The sequence below is a fragment of the Netta rufina genome (genome assembly GCF_964035555.1).
Source record: "Netta rufina genome assembly, chromosome: 11".
Taxonomy (NCBI): domain Eukaryota; kingdom Metazoa; phylum Chordata; class Aves; order Anseriformes; family Anatidae; genus Netta; species Netta rufina.
Window position 1 is genome coordinate 15754766 of NC_140134.1, and position 21456 is coordinate 15776221.

The window sequence follows — 21456 nt, forward strand, 5'->3', positions numbered from 1 at the left end:
GAAAGGAAATATTTGTTTTCCTATCAACTGTCTCTCTTTTACCAGGTCCTACCTTGACAAATGCCTGAAACCTCTTGTCCTTTGAGTACAAATCTTTGAAATTATTTACTGCCTCATTGTGATGCCCGCAGAATTTGCCGTATGTTTTCTTCATTCGCTCGGCGTTCTCACCAGAGAACTGAAAGACACGAGACACAAAGGTCCGACTTCTATTGAGCTGTTTGTGCAATATCCCAGCAGTGCTTGCCAGTCTCTCAAGAGGGCTTTATGAAAACAAATTAGTCCAAAGTCTTCTGAACCAACCATTTAAATCTCTAAAGATTTAAGAACTGACTTTTCAAAGTCAGTTCTTAAAGAAGTAAAGAACTGACTCGTGACTTCACCACATCCACACTTAACACACAATCTGGGATTCTACCTCAACAGGGCTTAAAAGCCAAATGAGGGCAAGGTAGGTAAAAAGAGGAAAGGAGAAAACACAGATAAAGAAAAGTAAAAGGACCTACCCAAAGTTAAACATCAGGTCAGTAACTCAGCCAAGAAACACACTGTGCACATTTCACTGTGGTCTACTGCCCACCTTTCAGCTACGAGTCAAACCATTTTAAGCCTGTTATGGAATGCTACTCTCTCCCATAAAATAAACAAAATAAATTTTCATAACTACACCTTCATCTCAAATAGCAAAAAATGCTTAAAAAAGCAGCAGAGATTTCATGTGTGTGAAGTGCAAAGAGACATTAGATGTGATTGTCTAACAAGTAGAAGAGGAGGAGCAAGAAGACAGGAGTGCTTGGTTTCCAGCTATGCTCTAAGAAATGCAAGTTATTTTCCACAGCTTACTTGATTCACCAGGATGTCACCTATCCTCTTGATAACAAAGTTCTTTTCACTTTTGTCTGCCAATGACTCCTTCTTCCTTTCCAGAATCCGCTGGAAGAAGTGACTGTGGATATGCAGCAAGTTTTCCAGACAGGGAAAGATCTTGTCCACAATTTGCTGATCATACTGCAGTTCTTTCAACATCCCTGCACTGTATACATCGTTCATAATCTTCAGGGTGCGAACATGATGCATTTCTGTCTGCATTAGCTCTGCATAAGATGAGAACAAGGTCAAAAACAAGGTCACAGCAGAACACTTGGGTGTAAAGTACAAGGAAAAGCTGTCACTAGAAAGCTCTTCCAAGTGAGCTAACTGGACTTCTCTAAGTGGCATCAGAAAATTTAATGTCAGGTAATTCTCTGCCAGCCTCAACATAATTCATTTCTACCATGCTCTTGAATCAGGGAGGTGACGACTTGTTATCTAGCTGCTGTGCTGTAACTGAGCCAAATGGGAAGAAGCGATTTCTATTTTTATTTATTTTTGATGGATTCCAGGTAAGCAAAAGGCAGAAAGACGAAGTTTTCACAGAACACACAGTTTCTAAGAATTTCAGGAATTAAATCTTGGCCACAAAGCAATCAAAGTCTATGTTCTTAGTCACTGACTTGACGTTTCCCAAATACATGTGCATAAGTATATTAAGAAACCATCTAAAATGAATGAAAAATGAACATCCATGTATGCCTCACCATAAATGACATCTTGCCGTTTGACAACATCTTTGTTTTGCTGCTGTAGGAACTTGCTGTCCACTACTTGGCTCCAGGACTCTGCCTCCAACAGCTTGGAATCTAGTTCCAGGTCTCCCATCAGCTGTCCTTCATTCATGTCTGCACCTTCACAAAGCAATGTAAATGTCAGAAAGATGTGGGTAACTTACCCCAATTGTTTGATTCCCGTTTGCTTATTTACGTTCAGGCTGTCTCTGTTATACCACAGACATTATACACTTTCTCCTTCACTAATACAGAAATGGTAATATGAAATTATACCACATAAGGACTAGATTATGAAAAGCTCTTTTAAAAGCTATTTGCTAATTCACAGTTTTCATGCAGACCAAATTCTAGCTCTGATAAAAGAGAAGGGATTATTTAACATACAACGTGTAATTTGTCTTCCTTCATTTACATTAATAAATCAAGAGAACTTAGAGTTATGTAAAGGCGGTGTTGTCATGCTTAGAAAGCTAGAACTGATGCAAGTAGATCTGCAAACTACTGCATCCATCCACCTCTTTAAGAAAGACTGCTCAATTATGGAGCAATGGGAAGTTTTCTCTGTCTCCACCAGCATGATCTAGTTTAGCCCTTATTAAATTAATATAATTCTGTTTTTTCAGATAAATATTGGCTAAGATGTAAGAATACTGATTATATCCTAGAAAGCCTCATGTATAAAAATAAAGTTAAGAAATTAATTTAAATGATTTCACTTTTAAAACCACAAAACTAAGCAATAGCATTTTTCCCTCCCCACCCTGGGGAGGGAAACAAAAAAAACCCAACATATATATCAGCATGAAAAAGGTAAAGACTGTAAAATATGTGGCTGTATGAACAGGCAGAGGAGTAAAACAAAAGAGGAAATGTTTGTCCTCAAGCTAAATTCCAAGTAACTCAACAGTAACTGAAACCTTCTTAATGTTTTCCCACAGTTCAACATGCTGAAGAAATTACAATGTGGGGCCTTGTTTTAGTTTATCATTCTAATATTCTAACGTTACAGTAAATGCACTGTAATTGTCCATTAAAGAGAAAAACTTGTGCTGAAATGACAACATAGGTTTTCTATTTCTGGAAAGCAGCACCGAGACCTTTCTGCTGCTATAAATACCATGGGGATGCTTTACCTTCATCAACTAGTGATTCCATGGATTCATTCACCCGGCTGATTTTATGTAAAGAGTCTGTTGACTGGGACAGAAATTTCCAAGTGTGTATTAAGCTGTCGTCATTCCCAACTCTGCAGAAGAACAGAACACAAAACATTGTTTATGATTTCAAAAAGTCAGCCACATGGCTTTTCAAGTACACAGAGGAATGCATTTTTAAACACAAGCTGAAAACCAAAGCAAGTCTTGCAAAGTTAGGTACAGAAATGTATTTGTATTAATTATTTCCTAACAGCTACACATCAGGACTCAGAAAGCTGGAACAGACAGTGCAAAAATGTAATACAAAAGGCTATCCAAGAGTCTTTACTACTTGTTGCTCTGAGCAAGATCAGAAAATCCCAGTCCATGCTATAGCTCTGTACAATTGTTCAATATGCAGGTAGTATGGGAGCCATAAATGTAATTTACTTCTGTTTTTGTAATTAATTATGTATAATGCATTCCTAAATTGCCATGAAGACTGCAGCTCTGTGCATCCACCCTATCATTATACACACAAAAGTTAATGTTATACTTGAGCTGCGAAAATGTGTGCTCACACAGTACCAAGCCCAAGGCAAGAATTTCTTCCTGGATCCCAGAGCATCTCTCTGAAGTGACCTTGGATATAACCAGGCCAAGTCAGATGCCTCTGAGCTCATGCCACAACTAAACCTAACACAGATAATCTGATTGTGCAGAAGACAGCTGATGGTATCATACATAATACGGGCATTTCTGGTTTTGTGATCCTCTTTTGCACCTTTAACACAGATCACAAATTTATTTTAATGAGATCTGAATTTCTCCACGCTTACAGCATCAGATAATCCCCAAGTACTCACGTGCATAGGCGGAAACCTTACCCTGCAATGTTCTGTATTGAGACACTTTTTGAAAGCGCTGTAGTCTGTTGGGATCTCCTGTTATTGAATATCGAGGTGACGGTGTTTTCGTCAGGAGCAAGTATTGCTGAACGAGGGCGCTCCTTAGGTTGTGAACCTGCAAGGGAAGTGTCAGAGAAAAGTCAGCTCATGCGACTGCATTGTTAGCTGCAACAACGATGACTTAATGAAACCAGGCTTTAAAATTCACTTCCGTTTCTCTCTAGAGTTGTTCTTGGGAGATCAGTGGCTGTTAGATACAGCCCTAACTGCAGGGAAGCCTGAGCTTTCTGCCTCTCCCTAACCACTCTTGTGGTATGTTAAAGCAGGACTTGGTCAAAGCAAAGTCCCTATGCACTCTGGAATTTGCCTCAAATATAAAATGTGAGAATTGGTTCATCAAATACTTTTAAACAAAATTCAGACATCATGTATGTTATTAAATGCAGCATGAGTGATCAGAGCTATCTGGAAAACTTTACCCTCTTTAGACCCAATATGTTTAAGTTTCAGTTTTGCTGTGTAGAAAGACAGCCAAAGTGAATTCGTTAACTGTTATCTTTTCCTGTGGTATTTTCAAAGTCCAACAGTGTTACTACGCAGAAAAGCAGAGACTGAGCTCTTAGCAAATTAAGCACTGCTGTGTTTTAGGCAGGAAAGAACATTGATGCCTTTGCTGAACTGACTGCACTGTACCTAAAAGAGCAGAGTGGAATCTGCAAGTCCAGAAACATACACTTTGGAAACCAAATTTAATTTTTTTCAATAAATGATCACATGAAGCAATCTACTGAGCTGTTTTTTCAAATTTCTGTAGGCAAGGAGATCCTACAGTTACATCCATCTTCCTGCTTCCATTTAAGATTGTTTTTTCCACCTGCACATGCCACAGAGAACCACTAATCCTTATCTCACACCATCACTTTGACTAACCTTTCCATCTTAATTTTAGATTTTCCCATCTTCAAATATATTTCTGGTTTCTGGAGCAATACTTCTGAACTTCATGACAAAAACCACAGTGTGTATGCCTGTATCACACAGCGTGGTTCCATATAGTGATCTACAAGCTACCCCTAAACAAGTTTATCTAATCAGAATGCTACTAAACCTATGTGGACTACTTCATTCCTATTCCTTGCCATCCATTGCTTTGGGTAGCTCTGCAGCACAGCATACATCTCAGCACAGCCACAAACATTTTGTCAGCATCGCTCCCATTCAAAATTAAACTTTCTATTTTTACTTCCTCAAAGCATAAGACTATTTGATTAAAAATGTATTTTTTAAACAAACATCCTCTCAACTTTTAAGCTTAATAGCTTCTGTTAATACAATACTCCTATTCTTTTTCTGCCAGACACGTGAACATAGTCTGTATCTTCTGGGTTTTGCAGAGTGTTCAGCTGTAGGCCATCAGAAAGCTAGAACAGCCAGGCAACTATTCCAAATTTGACATGACTTTACATTTGCTTAAATTTATAGGGCCACTGCAGAAAGCAGATAAACCATCTGTGCAGCTTTAGCACAACTTCTGACATCCCAAACATTGCTCACCATGCAGAGAAAATGCTCTCAAACCCGCTTTTTTAAATGCTTATCTTTCATAATATAAGTATTAGTTGGTTACAACAGTTAAGAACAGCAGATAGAGACCATCAACAAAACAGAGGTAAAGGAAGTTTTCTTACTTTTGTTTCTCATGGTTACTGTGGGTAATGAAGAGGTATCATGTGCCTGCAACATTCCTTTTTGTGGCTGAAAGAAAAAGGAAATTCACTGTAATTTTTCCTCCCTTCTCCCGTTGGGCTGTGCAACATACCAACAATTAAAAATCTTTGTTTTTTTCTGAATCCCTCAGAACAGATTACTTCTCCTCTCCATATAGCAGCGTGACCCTCAGCAGCAACAGTGGGTGCAATCAGAAAATAGCATATGGAGAAATGTGCAGTAAAGAGTAAAAAGAAAGAGAAGGGCTGACTACTGAAGAGAACAATTAAAATCATGCAGGAGATTTTCTTACTTTCTTCATAATTGTATGAATTAGCTTGGAGAACCATACCTCAGAAGAAGCTCCTTACATTTGGAACAAGTCCAAATTCTGTATATTACTCATACAAACAGCATACATATTTAATAAATGTCATTATGCATTATATATACACATGATGCCACATTACAGGATGTAGCATTCAAAAACTAAGAGATACTGCATTTACGAGTGCAGGGTACCCCTGAATTTTGACAGCGATGTGTTGGTTTTTTTTTATTATTTTAATCATATGCTTATAGGCTTTAAACATGCACAAGAAGGGTGGTATTTGCTCTGGGAATATCTAATCTCAAGTTTTGGACACCCTCACAGTTTCTCTGTGCATTACTTCTTCCCAGAGCCTGCTGCTCTCTCTGTGGTGTGCTGTCCTTGCTCCTCATTGCAGACCACCCAGAGCACAGGACAGACCATCACACCCAAAGGTCCCTTTGTCCCAGAGGGAATGACGCAGGGCATCTGCACCCTACAAACAGCCTGTGGTGCTGACCTGGAGTATTCAGAGTCCCAGAGCATTATATGTCATTCTGATGCCATCCAAACACAGAACACATTAAGAAAACCAGCCTATAATACATATATTTTTCAGGTCTCCAAGAGGGACAACAAAATTAATCTACCAACTGCCTTTGTATCAAGAATTATAGAAAAGCTTAGAGAAATTATTCACTATTCCACAGGGCATTTCAACAAGATGAAAGCTTTTGGATGTGCTTTTAGAAGATGTATTCTAAATTGCTTAAACTTTTTTTTTTTTAAATGTAGTAAAGTAGATGATATCTCTTACCTTCATTTTCACTTTTGCACAAGAAGCAAAACTTTCCTTACAGCCTTTGTGAACAATTGCATTGCAGTCTGTCAAAAGTTAAAAAAAAAATAATTAAAAAAATCAGTAAACAAAAATCAAAGAAAAAACACATAAACCATGTCAGCTTTTGCAGTTTGTATTCTGAACTGTTATCTAGCACAATTGAAAATTACAACTTTCTACACCATCTGTGTAGATTATGAGTAGCTACAGATACTGGCAGACAGGCTGCTTTCCAGGATAATTAGCCCTTTGTTTCTTAACAAGATTTCCTCATGGAATTAATAGGAAATTCTGTTTAAAAATCATTGCAAGGCAGCATTGCCAGGTCCTAGCAGATCTTAAAACAAAATAAAAGAGAAAAAAAAGGAAAAAGATGGGAGTAATGCCTCTGCAATAAAAGTAAGGGAGAAAGCAGAAGTAGGAGACAGAAGAGAAACCAACTGCAGTGCCAGCATTTTCTCTTCAAATACAAATATTGTTCTTATCAAGGCTAGGACTATGGGATTCAGAAGGCAGCACAAGGACAGGAAAATAATTTTACACAAACCCAGACATATCACAACCGAGATCTACTGAGCAGGAACCGAGTGCTGCTGTACTACAGGATTATCAGAAAAAGGCAAGAGGAGCATCTGCCAGGTGACAGCATCAGTGAGGTAGGGACTTCCTGCTAAGCTAGCCTGAAGTCACTGCTTGGGGCTGAAACCACAACATTCACCAGTGCAATGAGCACCAGGCTTTAATGCCATTTTTTTGCTGCACTGAGCAAATGTTGCATCTCTTTTTCATGAGAGTCTGCCACCTTTTCGTGAGAGTCTCCAGCATGTTTCTGGGTATCTAAGTTTTCAAAAAAAAAAAAAAAACAACAAAAAACCCACAAACAAAACCACTGTTTTTCATAATACATAAATGATAACTGGGTTTCAAGCATTAACTCTTCTTACTGATGAAAGATCACAACTCCAATTCAAATCAGTTTCAGGAATTTAGAGAAAACCTGTTATTTCTATTAATTCACAAAAACACAAAATACAATTCATGAACTGTGTTAAAGTGTAAATTACATTGCAAGTGTACAGTTCAGAATTATTTCTAAAAGAAATATGAAATGAAAGGAAAAAATGTCCCTGCTCAGACTGATAAATTATTCTCACATTCCTAACGTTTCTTAAATTTGGGCCTATTTCATAAAAGCCAGTAATTCTTCTGATATTTTGTGAGAGGAAAGAGTAAGGCCATAGGGCGTTGCTATTCTATCAATGTCCCACAACTTCCTGAGCATAAGAGAGACAGAAAGAAACCTGCATACTCTTGCAAAACCCCACAAGCAGTATCATTTTTCAGATCAAACAAGGAAGAGAGGCAGAACACACTTCTGGTGTCTGACACTGAAATCACATGAAGAGAGGCAGTGAGACAATTCAGAACCCTTAAAATTCAAACTCAAGCCTTGAAAACCTGAATATATGCTATTTACCAATACAGAATTTTGCAGTTATCATGGCATGCTTTAGATCAAAAATCTATTTTCAGGGACTTTATTCCTCCGACTAATTCAGCCCTTTAGAAAGCAAGAAGTTCCTCTAGCTCCTCCATATCATTAATATTAATAATTTAAAAACAAAAAGCTTCTTTTCTGCATCACTGATCACAAAAAATAATAAAAGAACAGGCTCATTAAAAACATTTTTTTGCTTGCCCATTTCTTTTCAAGTATGCTAAATCTTTCAGCATTGGCTAGCTGTTTTAGGAAGCGGGTGTGCCACTGAAAGGTTCAGACACTGACTTAAAATGAGCCAATCCTTTGAAAAGCTTTCAGAGAAAGTCATCGACAGGTGAGACACAGTGATGGTAGCAGTAAAGCACTGCCACTTCTGTGGAAAAAAAGTAGACTACAATAGCACAGGAACAACAGAACGTCTGCGGCTGTCTATCAGTTATTTTCAAGGCATTGAGTATCCTATTTTAAGATGTGATGTGAGTACAGACCACACTCAGACGTGAGTGCAACAACAGTCTGGGCTCAAATCAGGCTTCCTTTGTAACATTCATTTTCTGGACAATGCAGAAAAAATAAAATCACTTTCCATTTTACCTTGAAAAGAAACAAAGAATATTTCTACTAAAACTTGTGCTACTATAGCTTGTGCTACTACATGACATTGTTGGATTATTTTAACCTGCCAGGACATACAAATTTAAATTGTGATTATTTTCTAAGTAGCTTAAAAGGGTGTTAAGAAAGTAGAGTAGGGAAAGGGAGAGGATGCATTTGAAAGCCTGTAATTGTTGATGCTTTCCATTTCCCATCAGGCTGACACAGAGCATGGCTCATGCAAACAAGTTCAATGAAATCTCTTCTCTTTCAGGAAACTCTGAATTGCCTCTGGGGATTCAGCTATCTGCTCCTGCCCCCCCTCACTTGAGATGTTTCATGCACTGGTCAACCACCAGCATGAAGAGAGGCAGAGCCTCCTGCCCCAGCCTGAGAGCCATTCCTGTACTCGCGTTGCCTTGCCTCTAAGCTAGAGGAGAAAATACATTACTAACAGTGAAGAATAGAGTCCTGAGCTGCACTGAGAACAGGACATTTTATCTATGTGTTCTAAAATTTTGGGTTGCAGCATAAACCAGCCACCATTCTGGTCATGACCACATAAATGCTGCTGACCTTATCGAGTTACAGGCATGCGAAACTGTCGGATGAGAAATGAGAACACAATTACCAACCTCATAGAAACCCCACTTTGTGGTTTCTGTACGGCCTGTATTGTCTTACATGTGCTTCACACGTATACAGGTAGCTGCCCCTCGGTCTGTGACACAACAGCTTATATAAAGGAAGAAAGGGCTAGCGTTTCCTTTTCATATTACGTTTTTGCTGAGGACTCACTGAAGTCATATTTCAGATAACTAAAGTATATAAAGCAAAATACCAGAGGTGTGTGGGACATCCACTGGCAATAAAAGCCACGATCCAAGGTGGCTTTCTCTGTCCCATACGAATTTTAATGAAGCACCTCAGCCTCAAACCATACCAGGCAGCTGAAATGACCCAAGTCCTCCATTTGACTGATCCATCTCAACAAGCAGAGGCAGAAACCCCCGCGGGATGCCACGCTGTCCAAGCACGGGCTAGGCAGGAGGCTGCAGGCCAGCTCCATGCACCCATGACTCACTTCAGTTCAGCTCCACAAGGCACCCCATCATGGCATGAATCACCAGCTCCAAAGCCTCCCTCCTGCCCCACGTCACCAGTGTTTAAAAGCGTGAGAACGATATGGCACCGAGTTCACATTTCCCACATCAGATATAACAAAAAACAAAAGGGGGGGGGAGGAGAGAAGACAAGACTTACTTGCACAGTAGTACGAATCCTTATTGAAAGGTTTCATACAGTGGTAACAGGTTGCTTGGGCTACAACGGAGGTTGCAGTGAAGAGATGTCCATTTAACAGCTTCTTATCTTTTTCCTTCTCCTTGGAATCTTTGTCTTTCTCTTTAGTCTTCTCTTTATCTTTCTCCTTTTCCTGCCAAGAGAAAATGAACGAATGCCTCGTCACTTTGCAGAGGTCTATTCTCTAGTTACAAATTCTTCAGTGTTTGCCCTCAGCGCTATGACGATATCGATCGGTGCACACCGTAACAATGGCCATGTGTCTGCATAGCTCTTGATTAAAAGTACCAGCTAAAGGCTCCCATGGAAGAGGATTAATACAGCAGTGACTCGCAGGGCCCTCTGCACGGGTGTCTTGCCAGCGGAGATGAAACCAAGCCTGCTCTGAAGGCAGCTATTTTCTTCCAACTTTGACTTCTGCCATTTGCTTGGTTTAATGACTTAGTTCTTTTTTTTTTTCATCCAGGCTCTAAATGATCTCTTCATCACTTTCAATGATTTTTTTTAAGCACAAAACACCACATATAATGTGTATCGAACTTGCAACATGATTAATTTTTAAAGCCAATCACAAGTCTTGTGCTTTGCAACTGCATGAGCAATGGAGAAAGCAAGCCCTTCTAAGGCGCTGGTACAGCACCGCTGCTGGATTATTCCCACCTCCTTTTTCCTTCTGACACCTTCAACAGCTTCATGCCACCCCAAGAGAATACATGAAGCCAGTATACTTTTTGGGGAAATGATCTTTCACAAACCCTCGAAATATGGCATCACAGAGAGACTGAGGAACAACAGCAACATCAGAAAACATCAGCTTGTCCTCCGGAAGCCACAGTTCCACCTCTGAGCTGCTCAGCTGTCTTTGGAAACATGTCAAGCACAGCCAACTTCTCTGATTTTCAGTAGTTTTTCCTATCTTTCTATCCCTACCTGAGACAGAAACTTGCTAGCTACTAAAATTTTTTAAAAAGGTCTCTTGTGGCATTTCATGGATTTCATGGTCTCCCAAACACGGCTTACAGTATAATTTTTAAAGGAAACTCCACAGAAAATCTCCAAATTTGAATTACAGTGACTCCATGTTTTTCTATATACCACCCTACAAAGCACTCATCACGCTATTCATCTCCCAGTCTGTATTTTAACTATTACTGAAGATTTCACAGCATCTGAAAGAGAAGCTTAACCATGAACTGGCAAAGGCTCCTGTGCGCTTATCTTTGACTTCTGTTATTTATACGCCACATGCTCTTTGCTAAATACTGTCACAGGAGGAACCTAAATTTCAGAGCCGCAGAGCAGCCTGTGTGAGCAACTGCCACGAAGCAGTTAAAAGAGTTATTGAGCTCAGCAGCCACCAGGAGAGAAACTTTCATGCCTTTGATGACACGCTCACATAATTAGTAACCCAGCCTGAAGTCTCCCCTCTCCCAGCAGACCCAAGGCAAAATGTCAGCATCAGTCTCTCCCTGCAAAGCCTCACAGACACGAGTTCTCTTTACCGACCCCAAATGCTATTTCATCCTGCAAATAAACAAAAATAAAGCATTCTGGGATGAAATAATCCTGCCTGCAGCTGAAAACCTGCAAGGAAGAGCTTGCTCTGCAGCACATCTCTGCCTCCTGGAGCCATCACTGTCATCCTGTACAAACCTGCCCAGCCCCACTCCTTTTTTGTCGACCTGGCCACCTTTAACCAGGTCCAGCCCAATTCATGAACTAAAACTCTTGGGGACAGCATCGAACCAATTCTATTGCCAGCACTTGTGAAGCCCTAGGACAGAATATCACCCACTGCTCCAGGCAGATCTTGCAAACACCATGCTGAAAGAAGATTCATCACGCTATGTTTCAGCTGTACCCGATGCTTACTGCAAAGCCCAGCAATTCTGCAGTCTGGAATAATATCGTTTCATCAAAAAAAAATCACTGTAAAAAGCATTTCAGTTAAAGCTAAACTGCCCAGTGAGAAACAGGAAACGCTGCACCACCTTCAAGGAGCAAGCAGTGAGCTTCATGCAGTGGATGCTAGCGACAACACTGAAACAGTGTCTCAGAACGAGATTTTATTTATTTATTTCTTGGCTGTGACAGTTACTGGAACTCATTTTTTAAAAGGACTGTAAAAATAAAAACATTGTCCTGCTCTATCAGAGCTGCCAGAATGATTTAAAGCACCACTTAATGGTGTTATCAGAGGTGGACATTGTAATGCTGCACCGACATGCACCGACAGACAATCCGGGTAAAGAAACTTGGTTTTACAGCCCGAAATAACAGCCTATGTGCTGCAGCAGCCTGCCCTGCTGCAAAATAACCACGAAGCTCTTACCTCCCAGTGCTTAAGTCCTACCAGCTTCACTGTTATTTGGGGAACTTCAGAAAATCGATTCCATTTTATTGACATCCTTCCCCCGGGGCAGGAGAGCTGCTCTTGAGCAGAGCTAGCCCATGGTGGCAGCCCAGAGCCCTGGCACCGGGGACGGCAGCCGGCAAGGAGTTGAGCAAAAGGGGGAGGAGGGCGGGCGGGACGAGTGCCGCTAACTTCCTCCAAGATGATATTAGCTACTTTGCTGCTGCTTTCGTCCTGCCCTGCCCTAGCTCCCACTGTTAAAAATAAAATCAAATGAAAGTACGGGCAGGAAAGGATGGGATTAATACCGTCGAAGATATAAATCCATTTGGATCCACGCCTTTAAAAGGCAGAAAGATTGGTTAAACAACCCCCCTGTGATGTTTGGGATATACAAAAAGTAAATTTGAACAAACCTCACTGTTGCTACGTAGTACTTCAGTCCACAAATTGCGGCAGATGATTCCCTGGAGAGAAGGGCTTCATATACCTGCACTCCTCCTCTCTGTGGGTCAGCAGCGGTCCCCTTCTTCTATCCCTTTGAACACTCAAAACTCCTACCACGAACTAAAACTGCTGGTGGAACAACGCTGCCCAATAACCACGCAAGTTAAGGAGAAGGGACATTACTCACGCTAATTTTTATGTCGTCATTTCCCAGAAACTCTACGCAAATGAATAAAACGAGTATGCTTTTCTAACAGACAGGGATATAGAGTGTTATAGACTTTACAAACGTGAGGCAGCGCATGCTGCTGATTGCACGATTCACTGACTAATCCCTAAATAACACGAAGTGGATGGGTAAATACAAACAAGCTTATACCAGTATCCTCACTACAGTTAATACTCCAAACATCCTCTTTTCCTTTTTTTTTAAACAGAACTTTTCCAAAACTCATTTTCAAGAAGAGCCACTGCCATTAGTATTCTCAAAAGTGCCTTATTTTTACGGTTAATCTTAGAAAACTATGCATTTCTGAAGCCAGGTTTGGAGAAAAGCAAAACCTAGTTGGAAAGAACTTGAAGCCTGCCTGCCTGCCTCTCTCTCTCTCCTGACAGCCCAGACAGCAGCAGAAACCAACTCTTCCTGTCCAACTTCCTCTTTCAAGGTTTGCTGTTTTTCTTTTTAACTCTTACAGTTTTTAACCAGCCTCAAAGCTTCTGAGAATTCAGTGTTCCCAAGAATTTTTAGGTTGAATTATTCAAATGTACAGCTGAAGCCCAAAAGTGTGTGTAATGCAACCATTCCACCAGGAGCAGACAAGAAATTGTAATTTGAATGACATTATGTTTTTCTAGCTAACAAAAATAACAGAACTGCTATGTATTACGATTTTTAATGTATGTATGATGGTTGAGATTTTGGAACGATTCTTGTTTTATCAACGGTTTCAAACACAATCATGAAATGGGTGAAATAAATGGACCGCACCTACTTAAGAAAGGCAGAGCTAGCAAGTATCTGGTGTATTTTCTTACCCGTCCCAACAAAATCTGTTATTTATGTCCAGTTCTTGCCTTAGAGATTGTGCACCTAAACTGCAAGAAGCAGTGAATGAATTTCCAGTCCTGTGCACAGTCTGTGCAATGTGCCCCACAACTTCTCGCTAGTGGTTTGCATAGAGGTTTCTTTGCATAGAGGTCTTTGTGCAAACACTTTTTTGGATATCGTACTTCACAGCAGAGAACAGCATTGTTTTAAAACTCTTCAGCAGTAGCTCAGAACTGCCTGCAGCTGCAGTTTGTGTCTTTTAAGACAGATCCATAAAGAGGAACTGTGCATTAGAATCACTGACCTCATTACAGCTGATAACTCATTGCAAATGTGATGCAATCTTCTAAAAATATCTATCAAAATTAGCATCTTGCCTCTACACTACACAACCCCCCCTATGTTACAGGAACACTCTGGATGAAAGATCAGATGGGAAATGGCAAAATGGAGTTTGCTTGTGCAGATAGTGTGACACCTCCCCTCGACACACACTTCATCCAGTCCTAACTGTGTGACAGGCACCATGCATTGTGCCTTGCTTCCTGTTTGCTATTGAAACTCTCATCAGATGTAGTTAATGTCTCAGGGGCCCTCCAATAGCACTTACCAACACAGTAACTACACATCAGTTAACTGCATAATATACGTTGCATTCTGTGAGGTGAGATGGTGTTATCTTCTGTCTGTCAGACATGGTAAACAGCGCTGAGATTCAAGTAAAAAAATCCAAGCAAGCAAAAAAACAACCAAACAAAACAACCATTCATCTTTAGGAGACAATCTAAGGGAAAAACAGCCTGTTTTAGCAAAGTATTTACCATTAATGTAATTATTTCTATAGCCAGTTCTGTTCCCAGGAAATTCAGCTGCACTGAGAAAGCACTTAACCTTCAGAAAATTCAACCCTAGGGTTTCAAGGACTTCCTCCAGAAAAGGGAGAAAATATAAATATTGGCCATCTCTCAAGGTCACTGTCTGAGCAACTTCTCCAGCAGTGCACAGGAACTTTGTGGCAAAGGTAGAAATAAAAGGGAAAGACAATACAAGCTTCGGCAGCCAGTCCTTTCTTACAGCTCCTGTCCTCATTTTATTAAACACCTCTCAGGCTCTGCAAAAATTAGACCCATCAGTCACTGCAAAACCATAACTCATGCCAGAGCACAATCTATTCTCTATAATAAATGAAGCACAATTCAGTGGGGAAAAGAGGCAAAAACATTGCACAGGAAACCTCGCCTTGGATGCATTTTAATTTGGGGCTGCTGACATTTCCCATGTTGCTCTTCTCTACGACCACACAGAAAATCCTCCCCTTGCGACAGGAAAAAGAAAGTCAGGCAAAGACATAAATACCACCCTATGGAAACACACTGAAATACAAAATTAATCTCTGATACCCATAGGTATTTCATGGCTGTAAAAATTAAAAATAAATAAAAAAAAAAGCACTTACTTTGCTTTTCTTGCTGCTGGACATTTTATTCTTGAGGTAGCTGAAGGTACGACTGACTTTTGTTGCACTTTTACCAGAGGGGACACTGCTGCTCTCTTCAGATATGCTAAAATCGAAAAAGAAAAAGGTTGGGTTTTATTTTTAATTTTTCCTCCCAAATAATATATTAATTGGATAGATGTTTTTTTAAAGGACAAATGCATGTATTATCCTAGAGGGTCATGGATTGCTTTATAGTGTTACACCAGAGATCGCAAAATAAAGGCAAAAAAGGCAAAATGCCAATCAAGGAAGCCTTTTATCTGTTTTTAAGTAATCCCCATCCTCAAACCATACCACAGCACCCTCTGCTGCTCCAATGGCCAAATAACGAGTAAGCTGCTTGCAGCATGAGCCTATTTAGAGGGGCAGTCTATCCCATTGGGCACATACAGTCAGTCTCGGCATTTAATCATCAGCACCCAGCCTATTTCGGGCTGGGAGCAGACAAAAGAGACAGACACGCATACGTCCTTTAATGAGAGGTACAAAACCATGATTATTAACGTAACACAGACAGACTTGACCAAAATCAGGAACAACTATTTCCAGCGTAAAATATAAATCTGGGTAAACTACTATGGTTGAATAACAAATAGCCTGATGTGTTATTATCTATGAAGAAACCACAAAGTCTTGTTGGAGATAAGACCTAAATCAGACAACTTTCATATCGTGTCATCTAAAATATCCATAGGGGACAGATTTGCACAACCCGGACACTTGGGATTTTGCTAGGAATTCTTTTGGTTTTCCAAACTGGAGCAACAGAAGAGATGGGGAACCCCAGAAAACCATACCTCTGCACCAAGGAACCTGCGGGGCCGCCGAACGCCGGAGCACCTGGAAAAGAGTGGAAGGATGGGAGGTGACATGTTAGGCTGCAGTCTGCCTTAGCTCACTGTTTTAAAAAACATAGCTTGCATATTTGGACAGTTAAAGAGGAAAGGGACATGTTTACCAGAAGTGAGTGCTTAGAATTGATTTCATGTGCTCAGGATAAAGTCTGTTCCCCTTATCCTTAGGTGATCTCAAATTAGATGCTGAGGTGAAAGATTACTTAGTATTTTTATCATTCTTCATTTATCAAGCAAAGGATGTGCATCTGTTAACTTTGCTAGTAAATGAGGGTATCTGATACAGAACTGCCAATTTAATCACAGTATGTAGAAATGCGAATAATTCTGCCACAATACTTTTATTTATACACCACTAGAAAGAACCCATTGTGCAGCACATCCGGGATTCATGTATAAAAGTCTGCTGCTTGATAAAATTATAGTTCATTTTCCCATCAAAATCCTGAAGCGCTTCATAAAGAGTACGGGAAACAAGGGAAGCCTTATTCCATTTTCCACGAAACGTTACCAACTTAGAGCTCAGTCACACAAAACTCTGCTTGAGGAAAGTCTGACTTGTGACATGCAGCCGAAGCCCTGCCAATGACACAATTTCTCTGTATACCACAAGAAACCTGCTTGCCTAACACATTTGGAGCAGATTAGGTAGCTGATATCATTTACCAGAACTGTTGAAGAATACTGAAAAATCGTGACAAAGTGATCCAGAGGAGAGAAGGGTCTCTCTGGAGGAACTGGGCCTGTCAGGAAGCCCACAAACCAAAAACAACAAAGCACAACCCAAACAAAAAACCTCTTCACTAAAAGGACTGTTCACAGCCACAACTGAACTTCAAGAAGCACAACTTTGTTTCTGCATATGCATTGTACAAAAACTAGTCCTTTGACTTCGAATTCTGTTAACATACCAAAGCTACGGCTGAATGCGAAAACGCCACTTCACAACAGATGTAAAGGTGGTCCTGTATCCAAACGTACATTAGGAAAAATTGTGCATACAGTATTATGCCTTATGATCCTAAACACATTTTCCTAATTGCTGATTGTGTCAGCACAGTCTGAGACAGAAATATCACTTGTTTATTTTAAGAAACTAAAATACTGGCATACCTCATTACCTAATCCCTGCTTGGAGGTCTCTCAATATCTCCCTTGCGAAACCTTTTATCTAATTAATGATCTATCCCTAAAACATCTAAGTAATATTGTAACATATATTGAATGAAGTCTTCACTTTAATTTCCTGATTATATTCCTCTTTTTTTTTTCTCTTTCTTTCCTTTTTTGTACTTATTTATTACCAAACTGCCTGCTAAGATCACACAAGTAATTTGCAGGCTCCCAGCTTCTGCCCCTGGTTAGCCCTCCTGTGACTCTTTTTCAGCTCTGGTTTGCTTTTACATGGGTCAAGCCTTCTTACTCTTTCCTTTTTTAATAGATTACCCAATTTGAATGGATTTCAGTATTCCACAAACCTTTTGTTTCTTTGCAGTTAACGTAAGAAATACAAAGCACTGAATCAAGAGCTATAATAATTCAATATTCATGCCTGTTTTTCAGCACCTTCAAAAAGCACATTGCACAGGATCTTCAATTATGTGCTATATGTCTTTTACTGCAATAGTATTTTATCGTAGAAATTGGAGATTCTTGACAGTAGGCAAAATGTATCCAGACAAAAACCACAGTGGAAGACTGTTTATGATTTCATATTTTAGGTTATAATTTAGCATCATACAATCAATATTGTGCTGCAAGCTATAAAGCCCATGAAGATGAGCATAAAAAAGCACAAATTTTCTCACCTTCATGGTGAGCATCTCCTGTCATGGCCAGGTTCAAAACTGAAATGCTAAAACTCACAGCCCACAAAATACGTTAGTTGGCCTTTGAATACAGGACCTCTATGTATGCCCTACACTTCTGTGTTAGCAGCCAAATTTTGGGGTACTTATCTGAACATCTCTTGCATCACCCATCAAAATTATTTCAAATTTGCTGGACTTAAAATAATTCATCAAAATCCATTGTGCAGCAACAAGACTAGCATATTGCAAATGAAATAAACCAGTTTGCAACCCCTTCATATAGGCAGCTCTTAAACTTCTGTGGCACAAAAAATCCAAAGGCTTCACAACAATAACCTTGTATTTTCTAAAATGCATACTGGCTTGTCCAGATATCTGAAATCCGTCTTATATACATGATGCTATCAAGCTAACACATTCATCCTCTTACGAGGAATGAACCCTGAAGATGTGAACAAATAAATAAATTGGTCTGGGATTACTACGTGAAAAATGCCCACTGCCAAAGCAGTCTTATGAATAGCTGTGGCTAAACCAGCTTTTATATAAAGTCACCACAGTACCCTCAAGTATGAGGGAATAACACAAACAAAGAAAGCAACATTCTTGTTGGAAACAATATCTGACTTTACTTCAAATACTCATCAGTAACAGCAGCTCCATTAAGGAGCATTAAGGATAAATACTGACGAACAGAAATGCCTTCACCTATTAGGAATGACTTAACTCTTTGGATGCTTAAAATAAATCTCCCAACAAGTTTAGCTTAGAATACTTTTTGCCGTGGGAGTGTGACATGTCTCATTTTGTGGGGATCACAAACTGTGCCTTTTGTTAAGGCAGAAGAGAAGGACAGAGGAAGGACAGAGCAAAAGGGAAGGAGGAGGAACCTTAAATATTGATGCAGGTGGTATGACACCCAGGAAGAGCAGAGGGCTTGTAGCAAGGGACAAACCCACAGTGAAGGCTGGGAGTGGAAAGGAGGAGAATTTAGCTACCTCCAACAGGTATTTGGTGGTGTGAGATTTTGCAGTTCAGGAAGTTACCAAAATCTGTTGCACGGGAAAGGAATTTCCCCCATCCCAGTATGGGTACGAGGGATTGGGGCTGGTTTCCTTGCAAATGGGGTATTTGAATCAACTAACGAGGCTGTTCTGAATGATCTCTACAGGCAGAGAGTTATCTTCCAGTTTATTTCAGCAGTCCAATAAAACACTTTTAAGAAAGAGGAAGCACCTTCAGTATTTCTGATATGCCTACTTACAAAAAAAAAAAAAAAAGAGAAAGAAAGAAAAAGAAAAAGAAAAAAAAAGGAGGAGGGTAAATGATTAATTCAAATTCAAGGTTCTGCCTTACTGGGGTTTCTTTTTAACAGGGGAGTTTACAGCAGGAAGAAAAGCTACCATATAGCACTTGCCTATTTCCTGACAAAATTATTCCAATTTCAACATCAGGACCTAAATATGAACACCTTGATAATTTACGGTGTTTGGCTGCAATGTCTGTTTTTTGCTCAGCAGGGAAACTGTGAAGTTGTAGCTAAGATTTTCAGAATTTACTAGCAGATTTTCTATCTTCCTTTCCTACTCCCACCAAGCAACATTCTCACTCTCACATACAGAGGGCAGAGATCTATCCCTCCTGCTAATTCAATGCATTGAAATGATCTTAAGACAAATACTTTAATTTTTATACAAAGGTTATGACAATATTGCCAATCAGAGTGGCAGACAGTAACATTTGCCAAATGGATACAGACCCAAAACTAACCAGATGAGATTTGACAGCGCTGACGTACAAGACTCTTTGGATTATAATCCTTTTATTCTGCCATTAGTTAGCATTCAGTTACAGGACTAAGATACTGCTGTTAGACATCATGCAATGGAGAGGTTAGACTGGTGTTTGCAAGGTGAAAGTTCAAGGTTTGAAGCAGAAAAACAGATTTCCCTTTGTTTCCACCCATAATGGCTGCAATGCACAGAAAATGATTACTTACTATCCAACTCCTCCTCCTCATCACTGGAAGAAGAGCCAATAGAAAAGAGAGTTTTAGACTTAGGAATGAGTGGAGAGATGCTGAAGGAGAAGGAGATCCGTCTCGATGGTCGAGTCCGGCCCTGGGCTGAGAAGTGGGTTAACAGCAGACATTAGAGCATGCTTGAAAATGTATTTAATAACAAAAAGGAGAGGAAGCAGCCAAAGCAAACTAGAACCAAAGCAAAGGAAATGTCTGCAAAGCATCTGGCTTCAGAAAAGGCACAAGAAACAAAGAATTAAGAATGTGCAAATTCCAGAGGATGCAGGTTTGGAGGATGCAGGCCTCAGAGGATGCAGGTCTTATTGCATGCATAACTAAATGTTTTCATTACATTTTGCTGGTATATTTTCATAGGAACTTATAACGAAGATTTACATGAGAACAGTAATTTTCCCAAACAAAGTAGCAGTAACTTAGTGGATCTCTGGACAAAGGGCATCTGCCTCACTGCAATAACTGCCAGGGAATCAAACTAAAACAACTCAAGACATTTATTTAATGGTGCTTTTTGCAGTTAAATGACACACCAAAGCTGCTGCATATAGCAAGGATACTTTATATGAAATATTGACTTAATCCACCTGTAGAAGTTCTTGCTGCTTCTACCTCTTAAATAAAGACACAACATTTTGGTAATGTGTCCTTCAAAACTTTCGGCTTTAAAATTAAGAGACCAAAATTTCCTTTCTTTTCTTCCCCAACTTAAAACAAAAAACAAACAAACAAAAACCACCATCTTTTCTACTGCCTTCTACTTAAACTCACAGTCCTTGTTTTAAAGAAATTGCCTAAACATGAGAAAAGCCCCTCTGCATCCTGTCCAGGCCTTGCCTAGCAGTCTACCAAGTACAGTGCCAAATTTTGCAATCAGGCTGTGACATCAAAACTCCCATTATCGGGAGGATAATAGAAATAAGTTCAATTTTTATTATTTTTTTAAATCTTATTGCTCTGCCTTCTACTCATGTCAATTTCTGAAGTTATAGTTATCTACCATTGCTACACACTTTTCCAAGAATTCCTGCTATTTGTTTATGGCCTCATCTGAAAAAAATTGCAAATTAAAAAACAGTTTTACTGCAATTCCTGTTTAAAAGTAATTTATTTTAAGAGCAGTGCTCACATAGCAGCATCCTTGCAAAAATTCTTTACAAGTACAGGTTTCTCTGAAATGAGATGTAGGACCTAACTAGTCCCCAAATTTTTAAGCAATTTGTTATTGCTTAACACCTCTCATGGAGTTCTTGGAGATATCCAAGAACTGGACTTCCCAAACCTCCTCATCATGCAACCCCAGGTGGAAACTTCTGTGCTGTGATCTGACAAACATCAGGCTGCTGGATACCCATCACCCCAGTGCTCTGGGGACACCTGCTTTCTGGTCATGCAGGTGAGTCACTACGAAGGGGAAGGGCTGGGGTGTCCTTGGGAAAGATGACTGGGACAGGGCTGGGGAAACTCTGCCCCTGGACAGGTCTGATCTACGGGCAGTACGCAT

General features: G+C 39.9%; 1 protein-coding gene across 1 annotated transcript in view; it reads right to left on the minus strand.

Moving 5' to 3' along the window:
* The window catches only part of AKAP13 (A-kinase anchoring protein 13), a gene marked incomplete at its 5' end in the record, with an annotated part of 151774 nt that overhangs the window by 14551 nt on the left and 115767 nt on the right, over positions 1-21456 (minus strand). The window contains 11 exons of the mRNA XM_084293544.1: positions 53-178; positions 844-1094; positions 1578-1724; positions 2741-2853; positions 3631-3766; positions 5340-5406; positions 6486-6553; positions 9868-10039; positions 15211-15316; positions 16050-16092; positions 19917-20042. Of these exons, the coding sequence (XP_084149670.1) occupies positions 53-178; positions 844-1094; positions 1578-1724; positions 2741-2853; positions 3631-3766; positions 5340-5406; positions 6486-6553; positions 9868-10039; positions 15211-15316; positions 16050-16092; positions 19917-20042 (1355 nt within the window). The remainder of the gene's footprint in view (positions 1-52; positions 179-843; positions 1095-1577; positions 1725-2740; positions 2854-3630; positions 3767-5339; positions 5407-6485; positions 6554-9867; positions 10040-15210; positions 15317-16049; positions 16093-19916; positions 20043-21456) is intronic.